Raw genomic sequence first — 23999 nt, forward strand, 5'->3', positions numbered from 1 at the left:
TGCCTGGAGAGAGTTTCCTTTAAGAACTGCACTGTCACTGCTGACCCAGTCCACAAAACTCTAGGGACCTTGAGATAAGAGGATCAGATAGAATACATCCTCAGGCATCTATGCCTCAGCGCTGCCTTTTTACTCCTGAGCTGTGTTTACAGATGATCTGAGGAGGGAGTTTGGATTTATGCAGCTCTGAGGCCTTACAATGCACACGTACCATTCTGTTCAGCTGTTGGCAGACCTACGGCTTAGAGGACACTGGTGCTCCTTCAGTAATGCCCAGCGATAGGATTTCACAATTCCTTTAGCGACTCTGAGTACCTGTGGAGCAGCACCTGCATAACAGGGACATTTGACTGTCTTTCTTCATTGGCCTTGCAAAGCCCTTTCTTTGTGGTATTTTCAAACCATGTGAGCATCTTTCTAATACAAACCTTGAACCTTTCACTTACATCAGTTCGTCTCTGGTGGAGCGCCATTGAATTCCTCCTGGTTTACACTAACGGAGGTTCAGACCCTTAGTTTCTTGTGTTGAAAGTGCTGCTAAAGAAAAGTGTGCCCCATTTTAAAAAAACAGTCCTTGCTAGAAAGTTAGTAGGGTTGTAATCTCAGTCCTGGTTTAGCAGTCCAATAAAACAGTTTATAGGCCCATGGTATATATGCCAAGGCCCAGATCCTCAAAGGTATTTGAGGAATTAATGGAAGTTAGACTCAGAGCCTCAAAGGTATTTAGGCTTCTGCCTCTCTGCCTAGGCCAAAATCTTCAAGCAAAGGATGAAGTTAGCCTTGTTGTTTCAGTTCATATGAGTAAAACAAAGTTACTGGATTACGAATGGATTTGAGTGTTTTTCCCTAATTGTGCTGGGGTTATTTTCTTCTAAACTCCTGCCTCCTAACCTACAGCTTTCATCGCCTTGCCCTGCAATGGCCAGTCTGAAACCAAGCCTCTAATCATCAGTATGGTAGCATGTAGCGGCCATTGGGCTTGGTGCCTGTATAAACACATAACAGAGAGACAGTCCCTGCCCTAAAGAGCTTACAGTCTGGGTATAAGACTGTAGACAAATCTAAGGTTTGGGTTTCATGATTCTGTACCACATCACTGCAAACGTGTGAATCTCCATCAGTGGCATTAGTTAGCAGCTGGGATGGTGTTTGCAAATAAAAACTGATATTAAACAGTTTTACGTGTGTGTGTGTGTGTGTGTAAGAAAGTCAATGTGTTTGCACATATAAATGAGCATAAAAACATGCAATATTGGGAATGAAAGCTCACTTGCAGTCTTTAGAAGGAGTTGTCAGAGGGACACAAGCGAAGTAAGGCTCCTGTCATCGGGTTTACACAGGGCATATATCGGTGCAGAACAGATTCCTACCTGCCCAGCTATTGTATTTACCCTTTAGATTTGTTGTGACTTTGCTTCTGCCATTGTGGGTCTCCGGAGTAACAGTCTGTTCCATTTCCTTTGCAGAGTTCCAGGTACCAGTGACAGAACCTGACATCAACAACAGGCTGGAGTCCTTGTGCCTGAGTATGACCGAACATGCCCTGGGGGGTGAGTGCACCCTTTTCCCTTCCCTCCATTCTGGTGTCAGCCACAGTGTCTCTGGCACAGCCGGGAGGATTCCTCGTTTAAATTCTTTCCTGATCTCCTGGATGCCGTCTGTCACGGCCACCATCCCCTTGACTGAAGGAGACAGGACAAGACTGTGGTGGGAACTAATCAGTGCTGCCCATTAAGTTACTGAGCCGCAGGTAGGGGCACTTCTGTCTGAAAAGGGAGTGAATAGAATGAAAGGGAACTAGCCAGCAGCCAAGCCACGCTCTGGAACGTGCTCACCGCTAACAAGCAGGTGAGCAGCGAAGGAGGGTTACGCTGCCCCGGCCAAAATGGTGACCTATTTAGGCACCAAGATGAGAGAACCTTTCAACAATTCTGAGCACCGGCAGCTCCCGCTTGAAGCTAATGGGAACTGACAGTGCTGAGCGCCCCTGAAAATCAGGGGACTATTGTTAAGGGCATGTGGTGGGAGCTTTGGCATACGGACTAAAATGGGAGCCGGATTAAGCTCTAAGGGCCAGACCCTCAGCTGGTGTAAACTGGCATGGAAGTCAATAGATGTAGGCCGATCTACACAGCTGAGGAGCTGGCCCTGTGTATGGACTTGGGCATTGGGCCTGAGCACACTGCATAGAAATATCACTGCAAGAGCCTGCCGACATGGAGGGGAGGGGTAGGTTAGTGAAACTTGGGCTTCCCAAAAGACCTTTCCATCCTAGTGCCACTAAATCCAGCGTAAATCGGAATACAGGATGGTTCTTTTAGCCTGTGCCTTTCTAAAAACGCCCACCACCATCGTGTGGGTGCCCTACGGACTGATAGCTGTCAGTTTCCCAGTAGAAGGGAGAATTCTCCTCAGGGATCGGATGCCAGGAGCTGATTACCGGGAGAGCCACATTAGAGTCAAGTTGCCACAGTCGACTGTGTCAGACAGCTAAACAGATACATCTTCCACAGGCCCTTAAGGATTCTGTCTCAGGCTAAGCCCTGGGGAAAGAGAGGCCCATGATCTCCACTGAGAAAACCCAGACTGATACTACTGTTACTGTGTATCGCGGTAACGACGATGAACCCCTGTCAAGGATCAGGGCCCCGTTGTGCTAGATACCATAAATACCACATTGTTCACAGTGTTGATGTCAGACAGGACACAGTTGATGGCCAAACAGACAAATGGGGTGGAGGTGGGTGGACGGAGCAGGTACCAGAACCGACGGCTTAGCAGAAAGATGGACGTCTCAGCTGGGCCGGGGTCTGGCGAAAGCCAGAGGAAGATCTGACTGCATCGCAGCACACGTAGGTTTTGTGAGTTGTTTTATTTCGATGGGGTAGATAACAAACCGAACCATCCCCGCGCAACGCTCCAGGTGCCCTTAGCAATGAACTGGCCGTGACTCTCCCAAAGCAGGGCCACCCAGCTACGAAAAAACTATCCGCGTACAAAGAATGAATCAAGTCAGCCAATCGCAACCGTTCAAACTACTCCCCCAACCCCATCACACAAAAAGTTTGTGCAGCATGCCTAGAAATCCATGGCCTGTGGCAGGGAGGAGCGAGGAATCTGAGGGTGGAGAACACCCTGTCAGCAGCCCCCGCCTGGCAGTATATTGTGGGGAGAGAGGCAGATGCTCAGGCTGGGAGGGGCCAGGTTTGACCCACGTTGCCTTGGCCCAGGCCTCTCTACGCGAAAAGTGCTATAAATAGCTTTAAATAAACAGACAAAGCAGAGCTTAACGAACCTGTTTGTTTTTAATCTGACCATTCCGGCGGGAGGAACTGAAGCGTGTGTCTGAGGCGGTTTCCATGGGGAGCTGAGCAGGGGAACGGGGAGTGCAGTGTGCTGGGCCCTGCGTTGGGAATAGCTCACTTGGGGATTGCCAAAGGCGGTAACGTGGTGGGCTGTGGCGTGCAGGGCTGCTGCCCTTACGCGTAGCTCTAGCTTTGTAACAAAACAGCCAGTGTCTTGACACCAGCTGCTGCTGTGTCTCTTAGAAGTCGGATCATCACGGCAGCCCTCCTGGGTACTTCCTCAGTCTCGCTCATGCGCTAAATGGGCTGCGTTATGTGGGATGACGTCGGGGGAAGTGGGGAGCTGCCGCTTTTCTGGGCTGAGCGCCTCTGCCATTCGCAGCACCAGCCTGATTCCCTTCTCCATGTTCAACAGGGTGGGCTCTCCCAGGGCCATCGTGCTAGGTCACCTTGCATCACTCAGGCTGCCCTGGGCACAGCACTGCAGCAGGAGCCACCCCACAGCCTACTGCTCACGTCGTTCTCCCCGAACAGGGGCGCACCCGAGCTGGGCTATCCATCTTACTGTGCCTGCGCTGGGGAGGGGCCAGGAACAGCGTCTGAACTTCCCAGAGCCTTGCAGGTGTTTGGATCCAGGTTTTGGCGCAGCCCATCCTAGAGATGAGCCAGCCACTGAATTTGGATCCACTCTGCCCCCAAGTTTGAAGGGTGGGGGTGCAGTGGCAGGTTGATCTGATGTTTCAGATCATGCCCATCTTTGGCCTACATCCATAATTCCAGGTGGGGTTGGAAATACAATATTTTTATCTCTGATGAAGACTCTCCATAGCCCAAAGCCTGCTGTTGTGTTTCTAAAAGCCACCCTAATCCATTCACAAGCCTGTGCACGACTGAGCACAGAGGAGCCATGTCAAGGAATACGTGTTCAAAGACAGTGAATCTGTGTAAAAAGCTTGCACCCTGAATGCATTTGTCATAACTCGTGTCTGGTTAAAAACCCGTCTGCAGCGTTAATCCTCACCCAGGCTTTTCATTGTTGTTCTCTCTCTCCGTACTTCGTCCCCTTGTAGAGAGCTGTGCATGGAGCGTCATAGGCACTGTGGATTTCATTGGCGGGAGCAGGCATGATAAGCCCACGCACACCTCTCAGCGCTTTCTGACTGGTCAGTTGGCTCGTTAAGGCCTTGCTGAGACATCACCCCTATCTGAGGAGTTTTCTGCTCCAACCCCTCATCCCCAACCACCGAGTCCCTAGATATCCTGACTCCTGGGCTGTGATGGGACAGGGCCCGGGTGAAAAGAGTCGGGAACAGTACATTACCAGGAGGCTGTCAGGAAGCCTTAGAAAGAGGAGGCCAGAAATGAACCGAGGGGAATTTAGCCCCCGACGCCTCAGTCGGCCCCTGCGACTTGTCGAGGGAGCCCCATCGGCTTCCACCGAAATGAGATGGAGTCCGTGCCCCGGGCATGGCATTAAAGCTTCCTCTGTGACATTACTGGCCTCTATTTCTAATTGTTCCTTTCACTTCCTTGTCCTAGCTATGTTGCATTTTAAAAGCAAACTAAACCCCAGGCCACCCAGCAGCTGCCATTCCTCTGGGCAGGGCTGCATTTCCAAACGCTCCTGGAACTGGGTCCCATCCTGCACTCCCTCTCACGCTGCCATAAAGGGGAGTTTTGCCTGCTCAGAGTGCACAGGATAACAGAGATGTGCCCCTCCGACTCTGAACCTTGCCTATTAATTTAGGGCAAGGCCATCTCTTCTGCTATGCTCTGGTACGTGGAGCCAGGGGCTAATAAGTGCTTGCATGGGCCCTCTACATTGTAGGTCACTGCACACCTCTGCATGGCCACTGTTCCCTGACCCACACCGGATGGGGGCGGGGAAGTGGGCAAAGAGGAACAAGAAATGGGCAACAGACCAGAAGCAGATTGCTTCCTTCCTGGCGCACAGGAGGGACCAGGGCAGGCATGGTGACTCTGAGTCACGCTGCATTCCCTTGGCTGCTGCTCCAGGAGCAGCCAAGAACTCCATGTCCCTTACTCAGAGCAGATTGTAAAGATACATTTGAGCCCCTACTGCATACCAGCATGCAAATTATATTCACAACTAGAGAGGGCATGGCAGCGCCCTGCTGACCGGCACACAGATATGGAAGGTAGGTAGGTGGATCTGAGCCACCAAGTTTGGATCCAGAGCTGAATTTCCCCAACATTTGGATCTACCAATTGGATTCAGGCCAATCTGCTGTGTTTTGTTTAAATTGGGTATTTGTAACACGCCCATCATGGTAGTATTGAGGCAATGCAATTTAAAGCAAGGTGTGGCTACTTCTGATTATGACTTACATCTTTCAGACGGCGTTGACAGAACCTCTACGATATAGAAGATGAACGTGTACCGGTGACAGCGCTGGCCGTGAGAATGACTGCTGCAGGTCCAGTGGCAACAGTCTCCACACGTGCACAGGATTCTCCAAGAGATTTTGCATTCGCTCTTTTTCTCTCTCGCTCTTGTTTTAATTTTGTGAATGTGTAGATTGTCCTTGTGAACATATCATTAGAATTGGACTTTGTTTTGACATTTATTACACATCCTCTCTAGGGGGAAAGTGGGGGGCGGGGAAGGCAAAGTCTGGTAAATTAGATGTTAATCTGCAGCTGGGAAGGATGGAGAGCACCAGGCAAACAGGCACCAGGCAAACCCTGTTTCTGAAGGAGGAAATTAACAAGTATCACGTGTGTGACCAAAAAACAAGGGGGTAACTTATTGTTCAGAGTTTACAACTCTTGTATTTCACTGGAGCTCAGATATCTCCTGGAGCTGCCGTGCAGTCAAAAAGGAAAATAAAAACCAACCACCACCACCAAACGTCCTTTCAACTAAATTTAAAACAATTAAATTTCAATCTGTGTATTGTTTACATAGGAGCAGATATAAAGGGTACATAAGTGTGTAAAAATGTCTGGTAGGCCTTTGTCTCATATTCCTGTTGTAAAGGAGTTTTTTGTTTTACTTCTGTTAATAGCAGCAGGTTTGCATTTTACATAGCAACCAAGCTATGCTTCTAGGGGCAGGCCTTGGGTTTTCATCTTATCAGCTGGGATGGAGAGGACATCAGAGAAGAGAGGAGGGATGTCGTGGAGTGGGCGGGACTATATGTGATTGGGCGTGGAGAGCAAGTGGGATCAGTTTCTTGTTTCTTGTCTTGTGTATGTAAATACCTAAAAGATGCTGCATCGTGGCTTTTACAGACCTGCCACTACATCCCAGACTGACTGGATCATTTTCAGAACTAGCTACAGTTTGCCAGCTAAACTACAGGGGTGGAGGGCTGGGCCTTTTCTTGCCCTGGGAGTAACAAGACGATGTGAGGAGGTAGAGAAGGATTAAAGGGGAAAGCATGAGCTTCCTGTGCTACTGGACCATGCGGGAGAGCAGCAAAACGTAAGCAGTGCTGGACTGCGGCTCTCAGTATGAATAGTGACTACGCTCTGTTCAGTGTTTATACTGGCTCCCAAACACTGCTGCCTTTTTCTTGGTCCTGACAGATAATGAGCGTGCATGGGGCCATAGAGTAATAAGCAGGCTAAACTGGACATTACGTGTAAGGGAAGGAAGGTCAACATGTGGGTGGATTAAAGATTTAAGAGCCAGTTGTTCGGATGCACATCTATCTCTGTGCTGCTGTCATCCCAGAACTGTAACTATCACACCTTGCTTTTTATAACTGAGTTAAGGGTGGCCCTGGTTCATTTCATACGTGAATTTGATACAACTTTGAACCAGCAAGTATTTAAACTGAGATCTGAGTCCAGAATCAAGTCTCATTTACACCAGCCTACATCCATAGTTGTTCCCATTGAATTCAGTGGGTTAACTCCAGATTTACACCCAAATAAAAACAGAATCTTCACCTAACATTTCAGTAACACCCATTGCTTGCTTGACACACAGAGAGCCTGGTTCCAATTGAATCCCCATTGCTTGCTTGACACACAGATAGCCTGGTTCTTTTCCTTTTTTTCTTTTTTTTTACTTACACCAGTTTTACCCCAATGCATCTCCATTGGCTTTAGTGAAGTTACTCTGGATTCACCCTGGTGTAAGTAAGAAATGATTTGGTGCGTGCAATTTTTCTTTATTATATAAAGAAAAGTAATATTGGTGCATACCATGGCTATATGAATCTGTACAATACTTCAGAAATCAGTTCTGTCGGTTAACGTTGTTTGGGTGGTTGACATTCTCTGAAAGTAGTTATGGAATTGCTCAAAGCAGCAAATATTTTCAGTGCCAAACATTCAACGTGACTATTTTAAAAGGGGGGACTAAGGGCTAAACTGCAGCTTCAAAGAGGTGTTCTTACATGTACTATAAGGTTTGTAAATCCAATTTAGATGCAGCATTTTTACTTAACTTTATAAAAACAAAAAGTGCCAAAATGCAATTTTTCATGCTGATTGACATACAGTTGATATTTCTTGGTTTCCTGTTTACCAGAATGCATGATACAATGTAACTGAGCATGATTTGGTGGAGTAATAAGGGAAGACAATAGGAGGGGACTTTGGAATGTGTTAGAAGGAGCTTAAAACAAAGTTAATGAAGAGGATAATGAACTGCAGTATTACACAGCTTGGATAGGAAATGAGAAGGTATTCAAATCTGAGCTGCATCTTGAGCATTCATAGCTATATACAATGTGCAGCTTCAGAAAATGACTTGTGAACACAATCACCTTAGTATGAATCTTTTGAAAGGAAGACAAAGTATTTACAAATCTGAAATTCTATTTATTCCTTTGCTGAATATAGAAACAGAGGTTATCTGATTATTAGAGATATTATTTTGGATATATTACTTATTAACTTGCTATGGCTGGTAACCATGATAATGTCTGTTATTAACAACCACATAATTCAATTTTTCTTTTCTTTTTTCTTTTTTAAAAAAAGCTTATTTTCCATTGGGAGTGTATAGGTTAATGATAGACTTTGTTGTGTTTTGCTGTTTTTTGTTTTAATTAAAAAGTAACTTCGGTTCCATTTTGGAAGTCCTTCCCAGCTCCGTTTTGAGGCCTGTGTTGAGTGCAGGTGTAGAGCTCAATTGAAAAATCAAATTCTAAAACAAAATAAATTTATTTATAAAAACCAGTTGCATGCATAAGGCTGTGAAGTCAAATATTTAGTAATAAAGCGGCAGTGCCTTTCTTTTTTGTATTTACCCATTTACCCCAAATGCAACTGTTTTATAATAAGCAAGTATCAAATAATTTCAAATCTCAGAGTAAGAAATATTTCACTACATATAAATGTGGGGTTTTTTCTGTTTTCTCACTAAAGCAGTGTGTACTTGGCATCTCTGCAAGCATCTCTTCCAGTGACAGTAGTTTGTTACACTATTATCATGTATGAGGTTTTACTGGTGCTTTTATCCTTGGCGGTTTCTTACAGTTATTAACAGTAGGGGGCAGACACACACAAGAGGCTGAGACATACAAGGAATGAAACGCTGCTGATGGTTTTTTGCTGCTTCGGGTTTCACTTCTGAATGACGGTCTGCTTGGTGATGCTGTCTGCACTGAGAAGCTAACAAATTCCGTCTATCCAAGTGTCCTTGGCTGTGTCCACACTGCAGAAATGAACCTCTTTTGCCCCCAGGTCAAGCTTGGCTGCCCCGCCCATCGGATTGCCCTGCTGAGCTGGACAGGATCAGCAGAGTCCAGCACTGGTAGCGAAGTGTGCCAGGCCCTTGGCAGATTCACCACAGGGCACCCCTCCTCGGAAAGCACATCCGTTAAACAAGTGCTTAAGTTCCGCTGACTTCGAGGGGACTTACGCATGGGTTTAAAGTTAAGCACATGCTTTGCTGAATAGGAGCAGCAGTAAGATGTCGCGCAATGAGTGCTCAACGGGGCTCGCTTTGACCACTGCAGCCAGACACAAGCGTTTACCTGTTGAGAGTGGGATGTCGACAATGTCACCCTGTTGTCCAACACGGCTCATTTTTGCAGTGGACACAGCCTTCTAATCGTCCCAAATTAGGGCTAAGCTGCCCCTTTCCTCCCACCTTCCTGGTAAGGGACAAGTAAGTATTCATGACACTGAGGAAACCCTGCTTTTCCTTTGAGGTGCCATGAGCTAACCCTTTCACGGACAAGCTCTTTGTCTAAGTAGTAATGCAGGTACCTGAGCTGGGGATCAGCCTGTTTTTCTCAGATGGTGGAAGTCCGGGGATTTTCCCCCAGTCACCAACAGGCCTTCACAGAACTTGCTTTGTTTGAGTAGATCAGCGACATGCACAAGGTGCAGAACGAGTATCATGCAGGCCCTGTTCCACACATGTAAGAACACAGGACTGAGAACCAGAGCTCAGATTTTAGTCAGCACTTAAAAATATGTCTGTTGTCAACTTTCTCTCTCTTGGGGTGCAGAAACAGGACCCATTTTAGGCTTTCTGAATGTGCCTGATGAAAAGTAGATCCTGCAGAAGTATAATTTGCACACAGTTATGATAACACTAAAGTTGATTTTATACAAGTCATCAGAGTTTGCAAAGTGAGTTTTATTTTTTGTATTCCTTTATCTTTACTTAAAGGTGAATGTGTATTCCTCTGGGAGGAATAGGAAGAAAACAGGAATGTTAATAATGTTAAACAGAATACTTCCTCCCTTATTAATATATAACCCTTATGTATTTATGCATAACGTAAGCTTACTTTAAAAAGCTTTGGACTTTCTTTCGTTGCATGCCATCTTCTGGCAGTTCCTTATCGTACATGCATGCATTTAGTCCTGTTTTTTCTGTATAAAGTTAGTGCACAAAGAAATATTTTTGCCTAGTTAATGTTGCCAAGCAATGCATATTTTTTAAATTTGTCATATATGGAAATAGCATGTTTGTTACATGTAAAAGCTTCCTGATATAAAGAAATACTAATGTTTGAAAGATGCTGTTCTTTGCAAGTGTACAGTTTTCAAATGTTGTTACCAGTGAAACACTCTTGTGATTTAAACTTGCTACAATGTATTTATTACTCATTTCCTCCCATGTAACTAGGAATCATGGCTATATTTCATATCAACATTATATTGAAAGTGAAGGGAGATGATTAATACAAGGTTTTGTAACACTGGGGTGTGTAGTCTTGTTTGTTTGTTTGTTTGTTTTGGGGGGGGTGAAATCTGGTTTCTTTTTCCTTTTTTTTTTTTTTAAGACCAGCATTGTGGCTCAAAGGAATGAAGAAAAACAGCTGTTTAGTTTTGTAGAAAAGTTTTATTATATTTATGTAAAAATCCCATGGTTGCGGTTTAGGCCCAGATTAAGGTATTGAGGTGCCTAGCTCCCATTGATTTCATTATTTAGGTGCCTAAATACCTTTGAGAATCTAGTCTTTAGGGCTTCTGAATTCCAAAGCATTGCACAAATGTTTAACTAACTATCCCTTGCGAGGTAGGTGCAGAAAGTTAGTAGTAATCCCATCCAGAAACTGAGGCACAGAACAGTATCCACTTTTCCAAGGAGACACAAGAAGTGAAAAGCAGAGCCAGGATTAGAATTTAGGAACCTCTGGTTCTGTTAATCTGAGTCCACTAGCCATCCTGCTCTTCTATAAACTCTGTCTTCTGTATCACCATCACCAGTTCTACCACCCTCCACAGGAAAGATCTCTAGCTGGTGTTTTCTCTGTATTTTTTCCAACTTCTTAGCAAAGGAGTTAAAGTCATTGCAAAGCTTAGCTTGACACTCAGAACTTCTCTTCTATGTATATTTTGAAAATGCTAAATCTAATCTGGAAATCAAGGGTACATTTTTAATGATGAGAGTAATTAACCATTGGGATGATTTACCCAAGGGTCGTGCTGGATTCTCCATCACTGACAATTGTTAAATCAAGACTGGAGGTTTTTCTAAAAGCTCTGCTCTATGGATTATTTTGGGACGTCCTCTAGCCTGGGCTATAGAGAAGGTCAGACTAGGTGATCACAGTGGTCCCTTCTGGCTTTTGGAATCTATGAATTGCTCCAGTGTAAATTTGGTTTAGACTCCCGCTAAAGTCAGTGGGACTGTTCCCATAAGTAAGGGCTGCAGGAGCAGAGGCCCAGATACAAGGTGTAAGGCGATGCCTGTCATGGTGTTAGAGGGCAGTGTGTTTGCAGAGCCCCATGGGCTGTGATCCCTCAAACAGGTAAACTGCATAAATTACAAGAAGAGGCAGATTAACTTCACATAGACAAACCTCTTTTTCATGTGAATGTAGCACTCCCCAAAAGCACTGGATTTACTCCCCTGGAGGCCCAATCTCAGTATTGCCAGCCCCAAGTGTTCAAAAATCAGGAGTCAGGCTTCCAAAAACCATCATGAGAGGGTTTTTTTAAACAAACAAAGGGGACTCTTCTTGGTTGTCCGACTAGTGCCGTCAGGCTGCATTCTAGTCACATTTCCAAGCTTTTCTCTGCAACCCTGAGGGTGTGAAACGTGCTTTAGCACATGCATAGACACACTATAGAGATTATTTCATAAACCTTTTACTCCAGGAGCTGGGGCTTTCAATAGAACATCATAGCATGAGCCTGGTGATATTTCAACTGGGAGAGTTGGCAACACCTCTAGCCACCAAACAACTGTAGAAAAACAGCAGTAGAGTTTGGGAGCTCATGGGTTAACCTCATTGCCTCAGCTTGACCATCAGGAGGATGAGGACGCTGCTCCTCACCTACCCACAAAGGTCTGTGGGCTTGGGAGAGAGTCCAGAGGCGTGACTCAGGCAAAGTGTGAAAGGAATTTATTGGAGTGATACCTTGTATTTCTTCCGGACCTTCCACACAGCGAGTGGGAGATCCCCATTCTGCTGTCAAACCCATGAGAAGGGGCTCAGGAGGAGAAACCCTCATGAAGAGCTGCTCAGCTGATTCCTCGCTGTCTGTTGCATGGGGACTCTGCCTCCTGCAGAAAAGGCTGCAGGACACAGCCCCAAACCCTGCAGCTCCCAGGGGGAAGCTAGAGAGGAGGCCGGGTGCCCCTAGCACCACCAACTGCTTCATGCCTAAGCAGTTCCACCCTATTGGGGGCAGCTGCTGTCGACTTCTGCTAGACACAGCTCCCTCCCTTAAACAGGGATCCCCTCCACAGAAAAGATACTGCAGCCCGGAGGCTGCAAACTCCACTGGCTGCAGGGGAGGAGGGGGGATGAACAACATGCAGCCCCCCCGTCCTGCCCCTCACAGCTCCTGGGACCAGTGGAGGGATTGCTACAGGGTCCAGGGGCTGGTAACGCCACAGACGTAACTGCGTTCCCCATCCATGTATAGCGGTGGAGATTGTGCACCAAGGCTTTGCTCCTCACATAGCTTTGAGGTGGGGAGGGGATGTGATTTCTCCCCTCCTCCCCCAATGAATTAACCCTCACCACACCTCTGCGCAGCAGTAGCCTCCTTTTACAGGGGAAGGAGCAGAGGCTCAGCGAGGAGGTGGGACTATATCACCCAGGGCATGCGTGGCAGAACTAGGCCCCCAATTCTCCTCAAGCCCAGCTTGGCAATGACCTGGGCTGGTCTCCACTTGTCACTGGGGCCCGGCAAGGCCAAGCCGCAGCAGCAAAGACTGATCCTCAGGGTGGTGGGGGGAGCAAACACAGCAAAACGGGGCGGGGGGGACAGAGCTACCTGACAGGAGGGTGCCCCAGGGGTGCCGTGCTGCATAACGCACTAAGAGCAGCTCTGTTCTTTCTGTGGCAAAGCTGCCAACCACCCATTACTGGCCACAGGCTCTGCAGCATGGAAACACAAGCGAGTTACACGGCCCTAGCAAGGGCTAGTAATGCCCCTTGGGCCCCACCCCCAGCCCAGAGCCGGTGTGACCTGGTTCTGAGCTGGGACGCGCTGCCAGCCTCCCCTAGGTGTCGAACATCCTAGTCCCAGGGCAGCGGCCGCAGAGCTGCCTCGGCTGGGTGGAAGGAGGCACCCAGGCCAGGGCAGGACAACTTTTTGGCCCTGCCAAACCTGAATGGCGCTGCAACCCCATGTGCCAGGTCACAATGGAGGAAGAAGGTGTAGGGGGCTCGTAGGATGGGGGGAAGGGGAGGCTGCTGGTTGAGGCGGCGGGGTTTCCTGAGAAGCGATGAGGAGGGTTGGGCAAAATTTTAGCAGGCTCATGGACACACCTGCAGTGTACCCATAATAAGCCCTAGCCACCCTCCCCACCCTCATACCCTGATGGCCCAGAGATGGAGGATGTCCCCCCCCCACCCCCACAAATAGTGCCCAGCTCTGCAATGTGCTGGGGCTGCAGAATGCCAGTTCCCTCCCATTCTGCATGGCACCAGTGCAGTTCTGCGGTGCCGAGACCTCGCCACAGAGGCAGCAGCGGGGAGGTAAACTTTGCCCTGGTAAGTGAAGGGGCAGGGGGGTAATCACACTCTCATTAAATGCCATAGGCCGTCTGCCTGAGTAAGCCGCACCGCGTCAGGCCCCACCTTAGCCAGCAATGACGGCCATGTTAGTTTTCACCCACTTCGAAACTCTTACCTAAACCCAGACGCAAGGCCCTTTCCTTCCATAAACAATCCTCTTCCCATGGCTGCGCAGCTGCCGTTTGGCTTGCAAAGCAAGTGTTTGTTGCACTAATTTAAAATGACAGGGGCGGGGGGGAAAAGCCGTCCCCATGGAAAGCTGGCGCGGCGCAGGTTGAAAAGCTCCAAGGGCAGCATTGCTGCGGGCGGGCAGGCGGGGCTGTCCGTCACTCCACAGGGCTCCCAGCAATGAGGGGTTTTTCCATTTAGTCTTTTACCCAAAGGGCCATGCTGTAAATTTAACTGGGCGCCTTCGAAAGGTGGCTGGCTGAATCACTCACGCGGCATCAGTCAGTTATTCATCTTCTCGCCCCGATTACGCCCTGCGTGACCCTGAGCCAGTTATTGAAACTGTGCAGTGGCTCAGGCCCCTTTGACGAGGGCTGCGTTTCATTTTGCGAGGTGTCCATAGTTATCCTAAACCCTGGGGTCAGATTCATCCCGGGGTAAGGCCCCTAAGGGTGAAGGAGTTTACAACAGGGATGAATTTGGCCCATTGTTTTTGTAGCTACTTAATTCCAAAGGGCTCTGCTGCACCCCCTCGTTAGGCCAGAGTTGGGGCAGCCTTGCGCATGTGGGATGCATACAGCCAGGAGCACGCAGGTCTCTGTCTCACACACAAACACACACGCTGCAGGCCCCATGCCCTGACCCTGGTGCACACTTAGCTCAGGTGCGCTGCAGTCAGTTGCTGGCTGTCTGCATTTATTCTCCCTTACAAAGTGCCCTGGAAAGGACAGAGCGAATAGCCCCTCACCGGTCAGCGAGGATTAGCCGATGCGGGTGGGTGGGAAGGAATGCTCCCCTTTGGCCAGCAGTGCACCAGCGCCTGGGTATGTCGTACAGGTTTTACGCTGCTCCTGGCCACTCCAGGAGGCATGGCCCATGTGCCTAGCAATCGCTGGGCTCTGTGCTGCAGGTTCATAGGCTGAGTCCCTCGGGGGGTCTGGTTCACTGAGCGAGCCCCAGGGCCTTGTCTAGAGCGCTAGAAACGGCCTTTTGTTAGGAGCAGCCCGTCTTTGCAAAGCCTGTTGCTGTTCTGCAACCTGGTCCCTCTAGTGGCCTGTTCTTGTGACCAGCTGCTGTCTGGTCACAGAGATGCCGCAGGCAGCTGAGTGATTGTGGAGACAGAGGCGAAAAGAGCTTTTTGTGGGCTGAATGAGGCTGTACTGCAGTGCAAGGAGCATCTCTGGCTGGGCTCAGCTGAGTGCTCCTGGGCCATGGTAAGTATCAAATGGTTTGTAAAGCGTTTACTAGCCACAGATTGGTGCAACCAGTGATGCAAACCAGGTGGTACATGCCCCAGCCTTCTGCCAGTGCAGGGCTAAAGACCCCTGCTTAGCCTCTGAGCAAGGGAGCTCCCTCACACCAGCTGCACCCAACCAGGACCTTGGCCTAGGGAGTCGGGCCCACCTGTGCCTCTGTAAAACTGGGACTGAGACACAGGGTCACACCCAGCTACAGGGAGGGGATACTCCCCTTCCCCTTCGAAACAAGCCACTGCTATGTGTCCACCCTTCCTGAATCACCGCTGTGCTTGGTGGAAATGTGGCAGGCATACACCCCTGAGCAGGAAAACTGCATTGTCTCTGCAGAGCCTGTCGCCCTGTTCCTGGTCTTCCTGCAGCCAAGTGCATCTTGCTACCCACTGAGTCTTGGGCTCCCGTGTTCAGTGACTCTGCCTCAGACCTGCCTGCTGGCAGGGACTACAATGTCCATCTCCCTTCTGAGAGAGACCGACCAGATCATGCCAGAGAGAGAGACGCCTACATTTTGCTTCTCTCTAATTTTCCGCTAAGATCTCGCTCTCTGCCCGGCGCACTAGCAGGCAGCACCCCCTGATTCTGTCTGCGCGTTACCTCTGGGCCTGCCGCTTACTGAATCACTCTCAAAGCACCAGGCACAGAGCAGCACCAGCCACCGTCCTGGAGCAGGTCGCATCTTTATTAAAATCTCTCTCACACACAGTGTTCCCAGCTTGCTCGAGCTTTGCCCCTGGTATCTCTAGCTACACTATCTACACTACAGACAGTACAGAGCAGGCAGGTGCGGCTGGCACATTGAAAGCATTAGAAAAGAGGTATCCATATCCCTGGGAACCATCTTCGCCGGGCTCCTGATAACAAGTATTGCTCAGCTAGCCTCCTGGAGCTTGAATGTCTTAGCTGCCTGCTGCATCTTGGGTCCTGGTTCCACGTTTTCCACGCTCCTCTTTCCCACCACGTCAGTCAGGCACTATTACGTGGAGGGCCAAATGCTTTTGATGCTGTTCCACTAGCGCTGCTGGAAACTCCAGCGCTTTCAATCACCACATTGACTGTACACTGGTAAGAATTACACTGGGTTCCTTCCAACACCTTGCCAAGAACGCCAATTTCTTACTTAGCTTGCAGAGGTCAGCTGTAGCAAACAGGCTGTTTTGTTCTCCCTTGTTAATTCATTAGACGTCTCTTGTGAAGGGACCGGCAAATGGCAATTGCTCTCAGTGAGCCTTTAGGAATGAAGTCGGATAGAAACCAGGGAGAAAATTTCTCAGCCACGTTAACTGGCTGGCTGGGAAGTAAAAACATAGTCGGCTGGTGCTACTTGGGTTGTTTTAAGGAAGTTATTAAGCGTAACTGCCCCATTTCTCAGCAGCTTGCTACACCAGCCATTCCATAGCTGCTCATTTCAGGGTGAATCTAGCACGCTGGAAAGGTGCCAGTTTCCCATCCCTGGACAGGGAGGTCTCCTGGTCAGACACAGAACTGTTTCTACACCGGCTGGGGCGTGCAGGCTTCCTCTAGGCTATTCCACCAACGTGCTTCAATCCTTAGCTACAGAGCCCACCTCTAGGGCACGGGACTGTCATGCAACCAATGCAGCCAGTCGGCCCTCGGCCTCGCTGCTGAGCCTGCCAGCCAACAAGCCAGGAGGCTGCTCAGTGAGGCCACTGGGCATTTCAACCAGATGGTAACAGCTTTACGTCACTACCAGCGTGTGCTCAATTTGACCGTGCAAGTGGCAGGCTCTCTAGCTCATTGCGCTTCCACCAGCAAACCATTGCAGCCTCAGACCCACTCCTGCTGTGCATTTAGAGCCGTGCAGCTGGTATGTGGCAAGGCTTGGATGTTTTTGCCTCTCTTTGGTCGGCCATCGCCTCTCTTCGGTGCAAGCGCTACACCCACCCGCCCGCAAAACCTACATGGAAAAAAGCCCCCCCCCCCCGCCGCTTTGAAGCCCAGAAACTTCAAGGCTGGGGTAGTGACACCATGGCTTGCGAGCTGCATGCGGCTTGTTGTGCTTTAACGTGCGGCTCTCCACCTACCAGCCTGGGGGTGGGGAGCTTGGGGCTTCTGCCCTGCGGCAGGGTGGTGGGGCTAGGGGCTTCTGCCAGAGACAACTGGTGCCTGCTGGTGGGGGGGGTTGCACAATTTAAAGGTTATCCCACCCCAACAGCTTAAGTCATGTCCCCCCCCCCCCCGGCACATGCCCCCCCCGTCTCACCCTCAGGGGCCCCGCCCTGCAGCTCCCAGATCTTAGCTCCACGTGGAGAGGCAGCAGCAAAGAGCTGGGAGCTGCGGGGAGGGGGCCGCTGCTTTAACTCCATGGGGAGAGACAACAGCAAATGCAGCAGCTCTCCCAGCTCTTTGCTGCAGCCTCGCCCCACGGCCCAGCTTGTTGGCTGCAGCAACTGCCATGCAGAGAGGGGACCGGGTGGTATCCTGTGACCAGCAAATCCTGGCAAAAATCGGGGGGGGGGGACATGACTCCATACACCCCCCATGGGTCACCTCTGCAGGGGGGGAGGGGGGTCTTGGGCCTTCAGCCCCATGGCAGAGTGCTGGGGTGAGGGGCTTCTGTCCGGTGGGGAGTGGGGCTGAAGCCCTGAGCCCCAGCAGCCACACCCGGGCTTGTGAACTGCTGAATTGGGTCATCTACGGCTCTGAGGGGCAGTATGTTTGGCCACCCCCTGGGCTAGACTTTAGGGTTGTGAAGCAAACCTCAGCCAGGTGTAACCGCTGCAGCGCTGTGTAGCTGCGTCCTGGTGAGCGCCTGGGTCACGAGCGCTGAGTGGCAGGAACGGCCCCGTGCGGCTCAGCGACGACACACAAGATGCCCAGCGATGAACATTTAAATCTCAACAGAACGATTTGTTCTGGGATACGAGACAGGCGCGTGAGTAACACAGATCGGCACAAGCTACGGTCCGCCAGGCTCATCTGCAGGCCATAAGTGGGTAGCATTTCGGAGCCACTCCCACTTTGTTTTTCCCCCGGTCAGGAAGGCGCCAAAGGCAGGACTCCCAGAGGAACCCGTGAGCACATTCAAACCCGCTGAGGGGAAGCTAAGCCCAGGAGCCCGGCGGACCTGAGAGCTGCACAATCATATCTGGACCAGCTGCGCCATGTACTGTGAGCAGCATCTCACGCTGGGGAGTCACTGGGCAGAGCTCATGTTGTGGGGGAGCAGGGGGAGAAGGTGGAAGAAGACAACTCCCCCCCGCCCCATTTGACCCCTGACTCAGTCCGTCCCTGGAAGCTGCCAAGTGACGACCTGCTGGATGGGGGTGGCCAAACATTTTCCATCTCTTTTTTTTTTTTTGGATGAAAGGTTGGATTTTTGCCTTAAACAAACTTCTTTGCAGGGGCTGCTTTTCTCCTAGCAATGTGATGGGTGGTTGGCAAATTGAAAACCCTCAAAAACCAAAAAAAAATTGTCTCTGTTTTGGCCGTTCCGGCTGAATATATTTCATTTTGGGGCCGTTTTTGGTGGTTTTTCAGATTTTTTCAGCAAAAAAAAAATCAAACTGTTGTGGTTGGGGGACCCATCTTCTGCCTGGCTCCGCCACTGAGCGGTAAATACCGCCGCCGTGCTAAATCTGTTCAGTTGCGTTACCCCAAAAGATGGCAGCCTGTCCGAAAGCTCCTTTGCAGGCCCCGGAGTGCTGCCCCTGGCCTGGTGGGGTGTGCCGCAGAGGTACAGCTCCTAACACTGTTCACAGGGCCAGACGAGAAAGCACGTGCCTGGGGCGGCACATTGTAAGGGGTGGCATTCGGGCCAATCTTGGGGCAGCACATTCCGGCTGCCCTGCCGGGGGGCAGGAACTAGCAATCCCCGCCGCTCACCGTGCCACTGGGCTCCCTGGGATGCGCCACTCCCCGCCGCTGCACCGGCCTCCACCTCCTGCGCCGCTCTGAGCCCGGCCTGGCCGAGCCGCCTTTAAAGGCGCGGCTGAGCCAGCACCTCCTGCAGCCCCCAGGGGCTCCGCCTGCCCGGCTGGGAGGAGCACCTCAAGGCTGGAGGAGGGAGCCCCTCTCGCCTGGCTGCGAGCAGGCTGCAGCGCCGCCCTTCACCCCCCCTGCGAGCCGCCTTGACCGCCCTCCACGCGCGCCCTGCGGCTGCCTTTTTTTTGTTGCTTGGGGCGGCTAAAAAGCTAGAGCTGGCCCTGGCTGTTCAGACCAGCGGTTACACTTCGAGTGAAACAAAATTAAATGCAAGCGAAAGAAACTCTTCTCTTGATCCCTGTCTAGCCACAGATTCCTGCTGGGCTCAGCAGAGGGCCCCACAGACTGGTGTATCTCCAGGAGCTGGCTGGGCGCCCCGGCAGCCTTTCCTGGAAGCCCTACCTCGCCCTGCCGCCGCTCCCCTTCCCCGCAGGGGAGGAGTTGCTGGCTGGCTGCCTTGGAAGGAAAAGGCACCAGTCAGACTCCACCGCAGCTCACTGAGGTGGGAGGAACCTCCAGGGAGCCGGGGTGTGGCCCTCAGCCTGCTCCCTGCTGAGCCCCCTGGCTGTGCTAAAAGACCCACTCGGCCAGGGCCCTTATCTTCCCCTGCCTAGAAGGCCAGGGGAGGGGACCTGTTCAACTGAGGCGCTTCCCTCCCCTCTCCTGAGAAGGGTGGAGAGGGGCAGGATGTATCGCCCCCTGCCCGGAGAGTAGAGAGCATGGCGGAGCTCAGAGATTTGTCTCTGTATCAGACATATATAAATATAACAAAAGTCCTGAAACACTGAGCGTTGGGCTGTCTCCCAGCAGAGAGGTAACATAAGGTACAGGGTAGGGGAAGCAAATATACCAAACGTTAGCTTAGTGCTCGCCTCTAACTTGTTACACAGTAATTCCCAGTTCCGAAGCTCTGGAATTTCACTCCTACCGCTATGCCTATTGCCTGGCCTAAATGATAAGCAATGAGTGTTGTCGTTAGGTTTTAGAGTTAATACCCAATGGGGGCTGGGGGCATGTTTATGTAACACCGACAGACTCCGGTCGTTGTCAGGCGAGGGTCAAACCTGGGACCTCTGGAGCTAAATGCATGAGCCTCTCTACTGCATGAGCTAAAAGCCACAGGGCCCTTAGCTAAGGCTGTAGCAGACTCATTACTCTCTAAGTGGGCCCAGTGCCATTAGAGGGGACAGAGCACCACACCCAGGAGGTGTGGGGGTTACATTTACACCTCTCAGAGCTATTGTTTCAGGCTCTCTGCAGACTCAGGCAGCCATTGCGCCATCAGTTTAACCTGGGTTCACATTTGGAAGATTTTTTTTTCCACACCCCTGGAACTGGAAACTTACCTGTGTATTTTAAACACAAGTGGCGATTCTGTAGGCACCGAACATGTCATGCAAGCCACATGAGTAGATCATGCAAGCCAGATTAGGTCAATGGGCCCCAGAGCTGACCCTTTATCAGTGGTGACTACTCACATGAGTGAGGCAAGCAGGATTGGTCTAAAAAATTACTAATGTAGCTTTGGAACATATCACTTGGGGTATTTACAGCTAGGCTAGAAAATGTCCATGAGGCAAGGCCCCCCTCCCCCCTTTCCCTGCCCTGGGAGGAAGTTGTGCTAGATAAAAACAGGTCTTTTCTATGGCTCACTTTGAGGATTCGATGACACAATCAAGTCTTCCACCGTAAAGCTAAAAATCCGTCCAGCATTTACCCAGCTAAAGGTAATAAAGGTAATAATTGGAGATATACCAATCTCCTAGAACTGGAAGGGACCTGAAAAGGTCATGGAGTCCAGCCCCCTGCCTTCACTAGCAGAACCAATTTTTACCCCAGATCCCTAAGTGGCCCCCTCAAGGATTGAACTCACCACCCTGGGTTTAGTAGGCCAATGCTCAAACCACTGAGCTATCCCTAATCAGCACTGTAACAACACTGCTAATACTGGCTGCTGCAGTGAGAGTGAGACCAAACCTACAGCTCTTTTTTGTGTATTGATTCACCACAGTGTTTTTGACTTGGCCCCTTGCGAGTACATCTTCCACGCACTCGCTAAGTGCACACACACACATGGCGTGGAGTGAAACACACACACACACACGGCATGGAGCGAAACACACACACACACACACACACACGGTGTGGAATGAAACACACACACACACACACACACACACACACATGGCATGGAGCGAAACACACACACACACACACCCCATGGAGTGAAACGAGTGGGGCTGGAGGGGTCTGCAGTGGGACTCAGCCCTTGCCTACACTGCGGGTTACTCCGGTATAATTTACGTCACTCAGGGCTGTGGCTAATCCACACCGCCAAGCAATGTATGTTATACCGACCTAAGCGCTGGTGTAGACAGCGCAGTGGTGGCTTCCCCTGCTGACACAGCTACCGCCTCTCGTGGAGGGAGGTGTTATTAAGCCGAAGGGAGAGTCTCTTAGAGCATCTCCACCACAAGCGCTACAGCTGCGTCGGTGCCGCTGCACGGCTGGAAGTGCTGCAGTGTTAGCCAGAGCCTAAGGCTGGAGCTTAAACGTCTCCAGAGCACGGCTGTGCCCCAGAGCACGGCTGTGTGGCTGTGATGGAATGTGGCCTTATAGATCCCATGGGCAGTCCGTGTGTCATTTGTACATACTGTGAAAATGAAGCATGCAGGGGGCTGGCTAAGCACTTCTAAAGTCTGGCCCAGCATGTTTGTTAGGTTATACGTAACTACGTTAGGCTCTTAACCTCGGCTTAACTTTTATGCTCAAGATAAAGAAGAGCAAAACAAATACAATGTCACATGACACTGCCTAAAAATCAATACACGTGTTTTTTTTTTAAATCTTTATTTTAATATGCTAAGGTTTTTAGTAGTCTGGCTACAACTTTCTGTAATACCGACCAGGATCGTAATCTTGATGCCCCTTTAAATAGTCCAACCTAAAACATATTATAGAGCGATTTGCAGTTGTGAATGATTTGACTCCAACACCATGACTGGACCTTTAAAAAGGAATGGAAGCCAACCCTTTTGTAAAGGTGACCTCCAGGAGGTTAGCAGACTGGCTTAGTCAAGGTTCAAAGGGTGCAGCTGATTAGAGTCTTTCCCAATGCTGATCACCTGATAAAAGCCACTGGATTCAGGAGCATCTGAGCTGGCTAATGAACAGTGCCAGCTAATTACGAAAACAGGACCAGATAAAACTGTGATGACTTCACGAACCCTACAGGAGTCTGAGAGTCCTCAGAACCATGGGCCTTTATCATGCACTGTGTGTTCAATTACTCAGAACACAGATGGTAAAACTTTGACAGAGAGATTCCCTACCCATCATTCGGGGTGTAAAAAGCACATGGAAGGAAAGAATTGTTCTCAACCCACAGAATGCCAGAGCTCCCCTCCTTTTAAGGCCCTGTTCAGTACATCCCTGGGATGACCTCTGGAGAGGAAGGATGGGCTCAGATCCCAATGGGCCATTGTGAAAGAGCCACCTGCCCCATTTAAGAAATGCCAGACTCCTAGGCAAGATTCTGCAGGAAGTGACCAAGTTTAAAGGTACAGAAATGTGACAGACCCAAACCAGTGGGGTACAGGAGTCTGGTAGAGGGCAAATATACTGGTCACTGGATGAGTAGTTTTCTGTTCCCTGAGTGACCAGAGTAGGGGCTGCACTAGAGTAATCAGGAACCTGCTAGAACCAATTAAGGCAGACAGGCTGATTAGAACACCTGCAGCCAATCAAGGCAGGCTAATCAGGGCACCTGGATTTAAAAAGGAGCTCACTTCAGTTTGTGGTGCGTGTGAGGAGCTGGGAGCAAGAGGCATCAGGAGCTGAGAGTGAGAGGCTGTGCTGCTGGAGGACTGAGGAGTACAAGTGTTATCAGACACCAGGAGGAAGGTCCTGTGATGAGGATAAAGAAGGTGTTTGGAGGAGGCCATGGGGAAATACCCCAGGGAGTTGTAGCTGTCATGCAGCTGGTACAGGAGGCGCTATAGACAGCTGCAATCCACAGGGCCCTGGGCTGGAACCTGGAGTAGAGGGTGGGCCTGGGTTCCCCCCAAACCTCCCAACTCCTGATCAGACACAGGAGGAGTTGACCTGACTGTGGGTTCCACCAGAAGGGAAGATCTCTGAGGTGAGCAAATCTGCCAATAAGCGCAGGACCCACCAAGGTAGAGGAGGAACTTTGTCACAGAAAGCAAACTGAGTTCATGCAAACACTTCCTAGCACAAATATCCTTCGAAAGATACGGTCAAGATATTTTTCACTCAAGTTTTAATAAGAGATTAAGTTGACATCTGCTTATTTATCAGGGTTTCCATCTAATTTAGGTATTTCTAAAGCCCCTATCACCTTGGTATGCAAGGCCCCAAACTGGAAGTAGATGACAACAGTCCCATTGATTTCTGTCGGTGCAGGATGGGGTTAAGGGTGCAACTGTCATGTACGTTGGAATGCATTATTTAATCTGCTGTGTGTGCACATGCTTGCTTGTTCTCCCAGGGCTGTATACGCTATGGAAAGCTGAGAGAGACCAAGTGAAGCGTTTGGTTGGGAGCAGGGAACACAAAGAACTACGGTTGCTTAGCAAGCATAAAGAAAATGGTACATTTAATTCTGGGCCAGCCATGGTTAATTTCAGCGGTGTGGGATTTGTCTGTGGGTACACTGCTCGGTGCATTCCTCACCTCCAACAATCTCCCACACCATGCGATGAGCTACACCGAAAGAAGGGGCCTGCACACTCATATTCACACTTTTTTACACCGTCAGGTCTGTGCAGTCACATCTTTTCAAAGGTATGTTCCTGTGCACAAACTGCACTAGCACATGGAAGTTTCGAGACCATTTCAGTCATGTCTTTTTAGACACTAAGCGCTTCAGGGCAAAGGACTGTCTCATACTA

General features: G+C 49.9%; 1 protein-coding gene across 10 annotated transcripts in view; it reads left to right on the forward strand.

Annotated features, from left to right (window-relative positions):
* Window positions 1-10443, forward strand: part of SAMD4A (sterile alpha motif domain containing 4A) — a 210454-nt gene extending 200011 nt beyond the window's left edge. For 8 of the 10 annotated variants that reach the window (XM_039535570.1, XM_039535576.1, XM_039535573.1 and 5 more), the window contains 3 exons: window positions 1467-1550; window positions 4376-4468; window positions 5664-10443. In XM_039535570.1, coding sequence (XP_039391504.1) covers window positions 1467-1550; window positions 4376-4468; window positions 5664-5692 — 206 coding nt within the window. In that variant the 3' untranslated portion in view covers window positions 5693-10443. The remainder of the gene's footprint in view (window positions 1-1466; window positions 1551-4375; window positions 4469-5663) is intronic. The other 2 variants (XM_039535575.1, XM_039535580.1) reach the window with 1 other exon arrangement.
* Window positions 10444-23999: the final 13556 nt, after the last annotated feature.

The sequence above is a fragment of the Mauremys reevesii genome, linkage group 4 (genome assembly GCF_016161935.1).
Source record: "Mauremys reevesii isolate NIE-2019 linkage group 4, ASM1616193v1, whole genome shotgun sequence".
NCBI lineage: Eukaryota > Metazoa > Chordata > Testudines > Geoemydidae > Mauremys > Mauremys reevesii.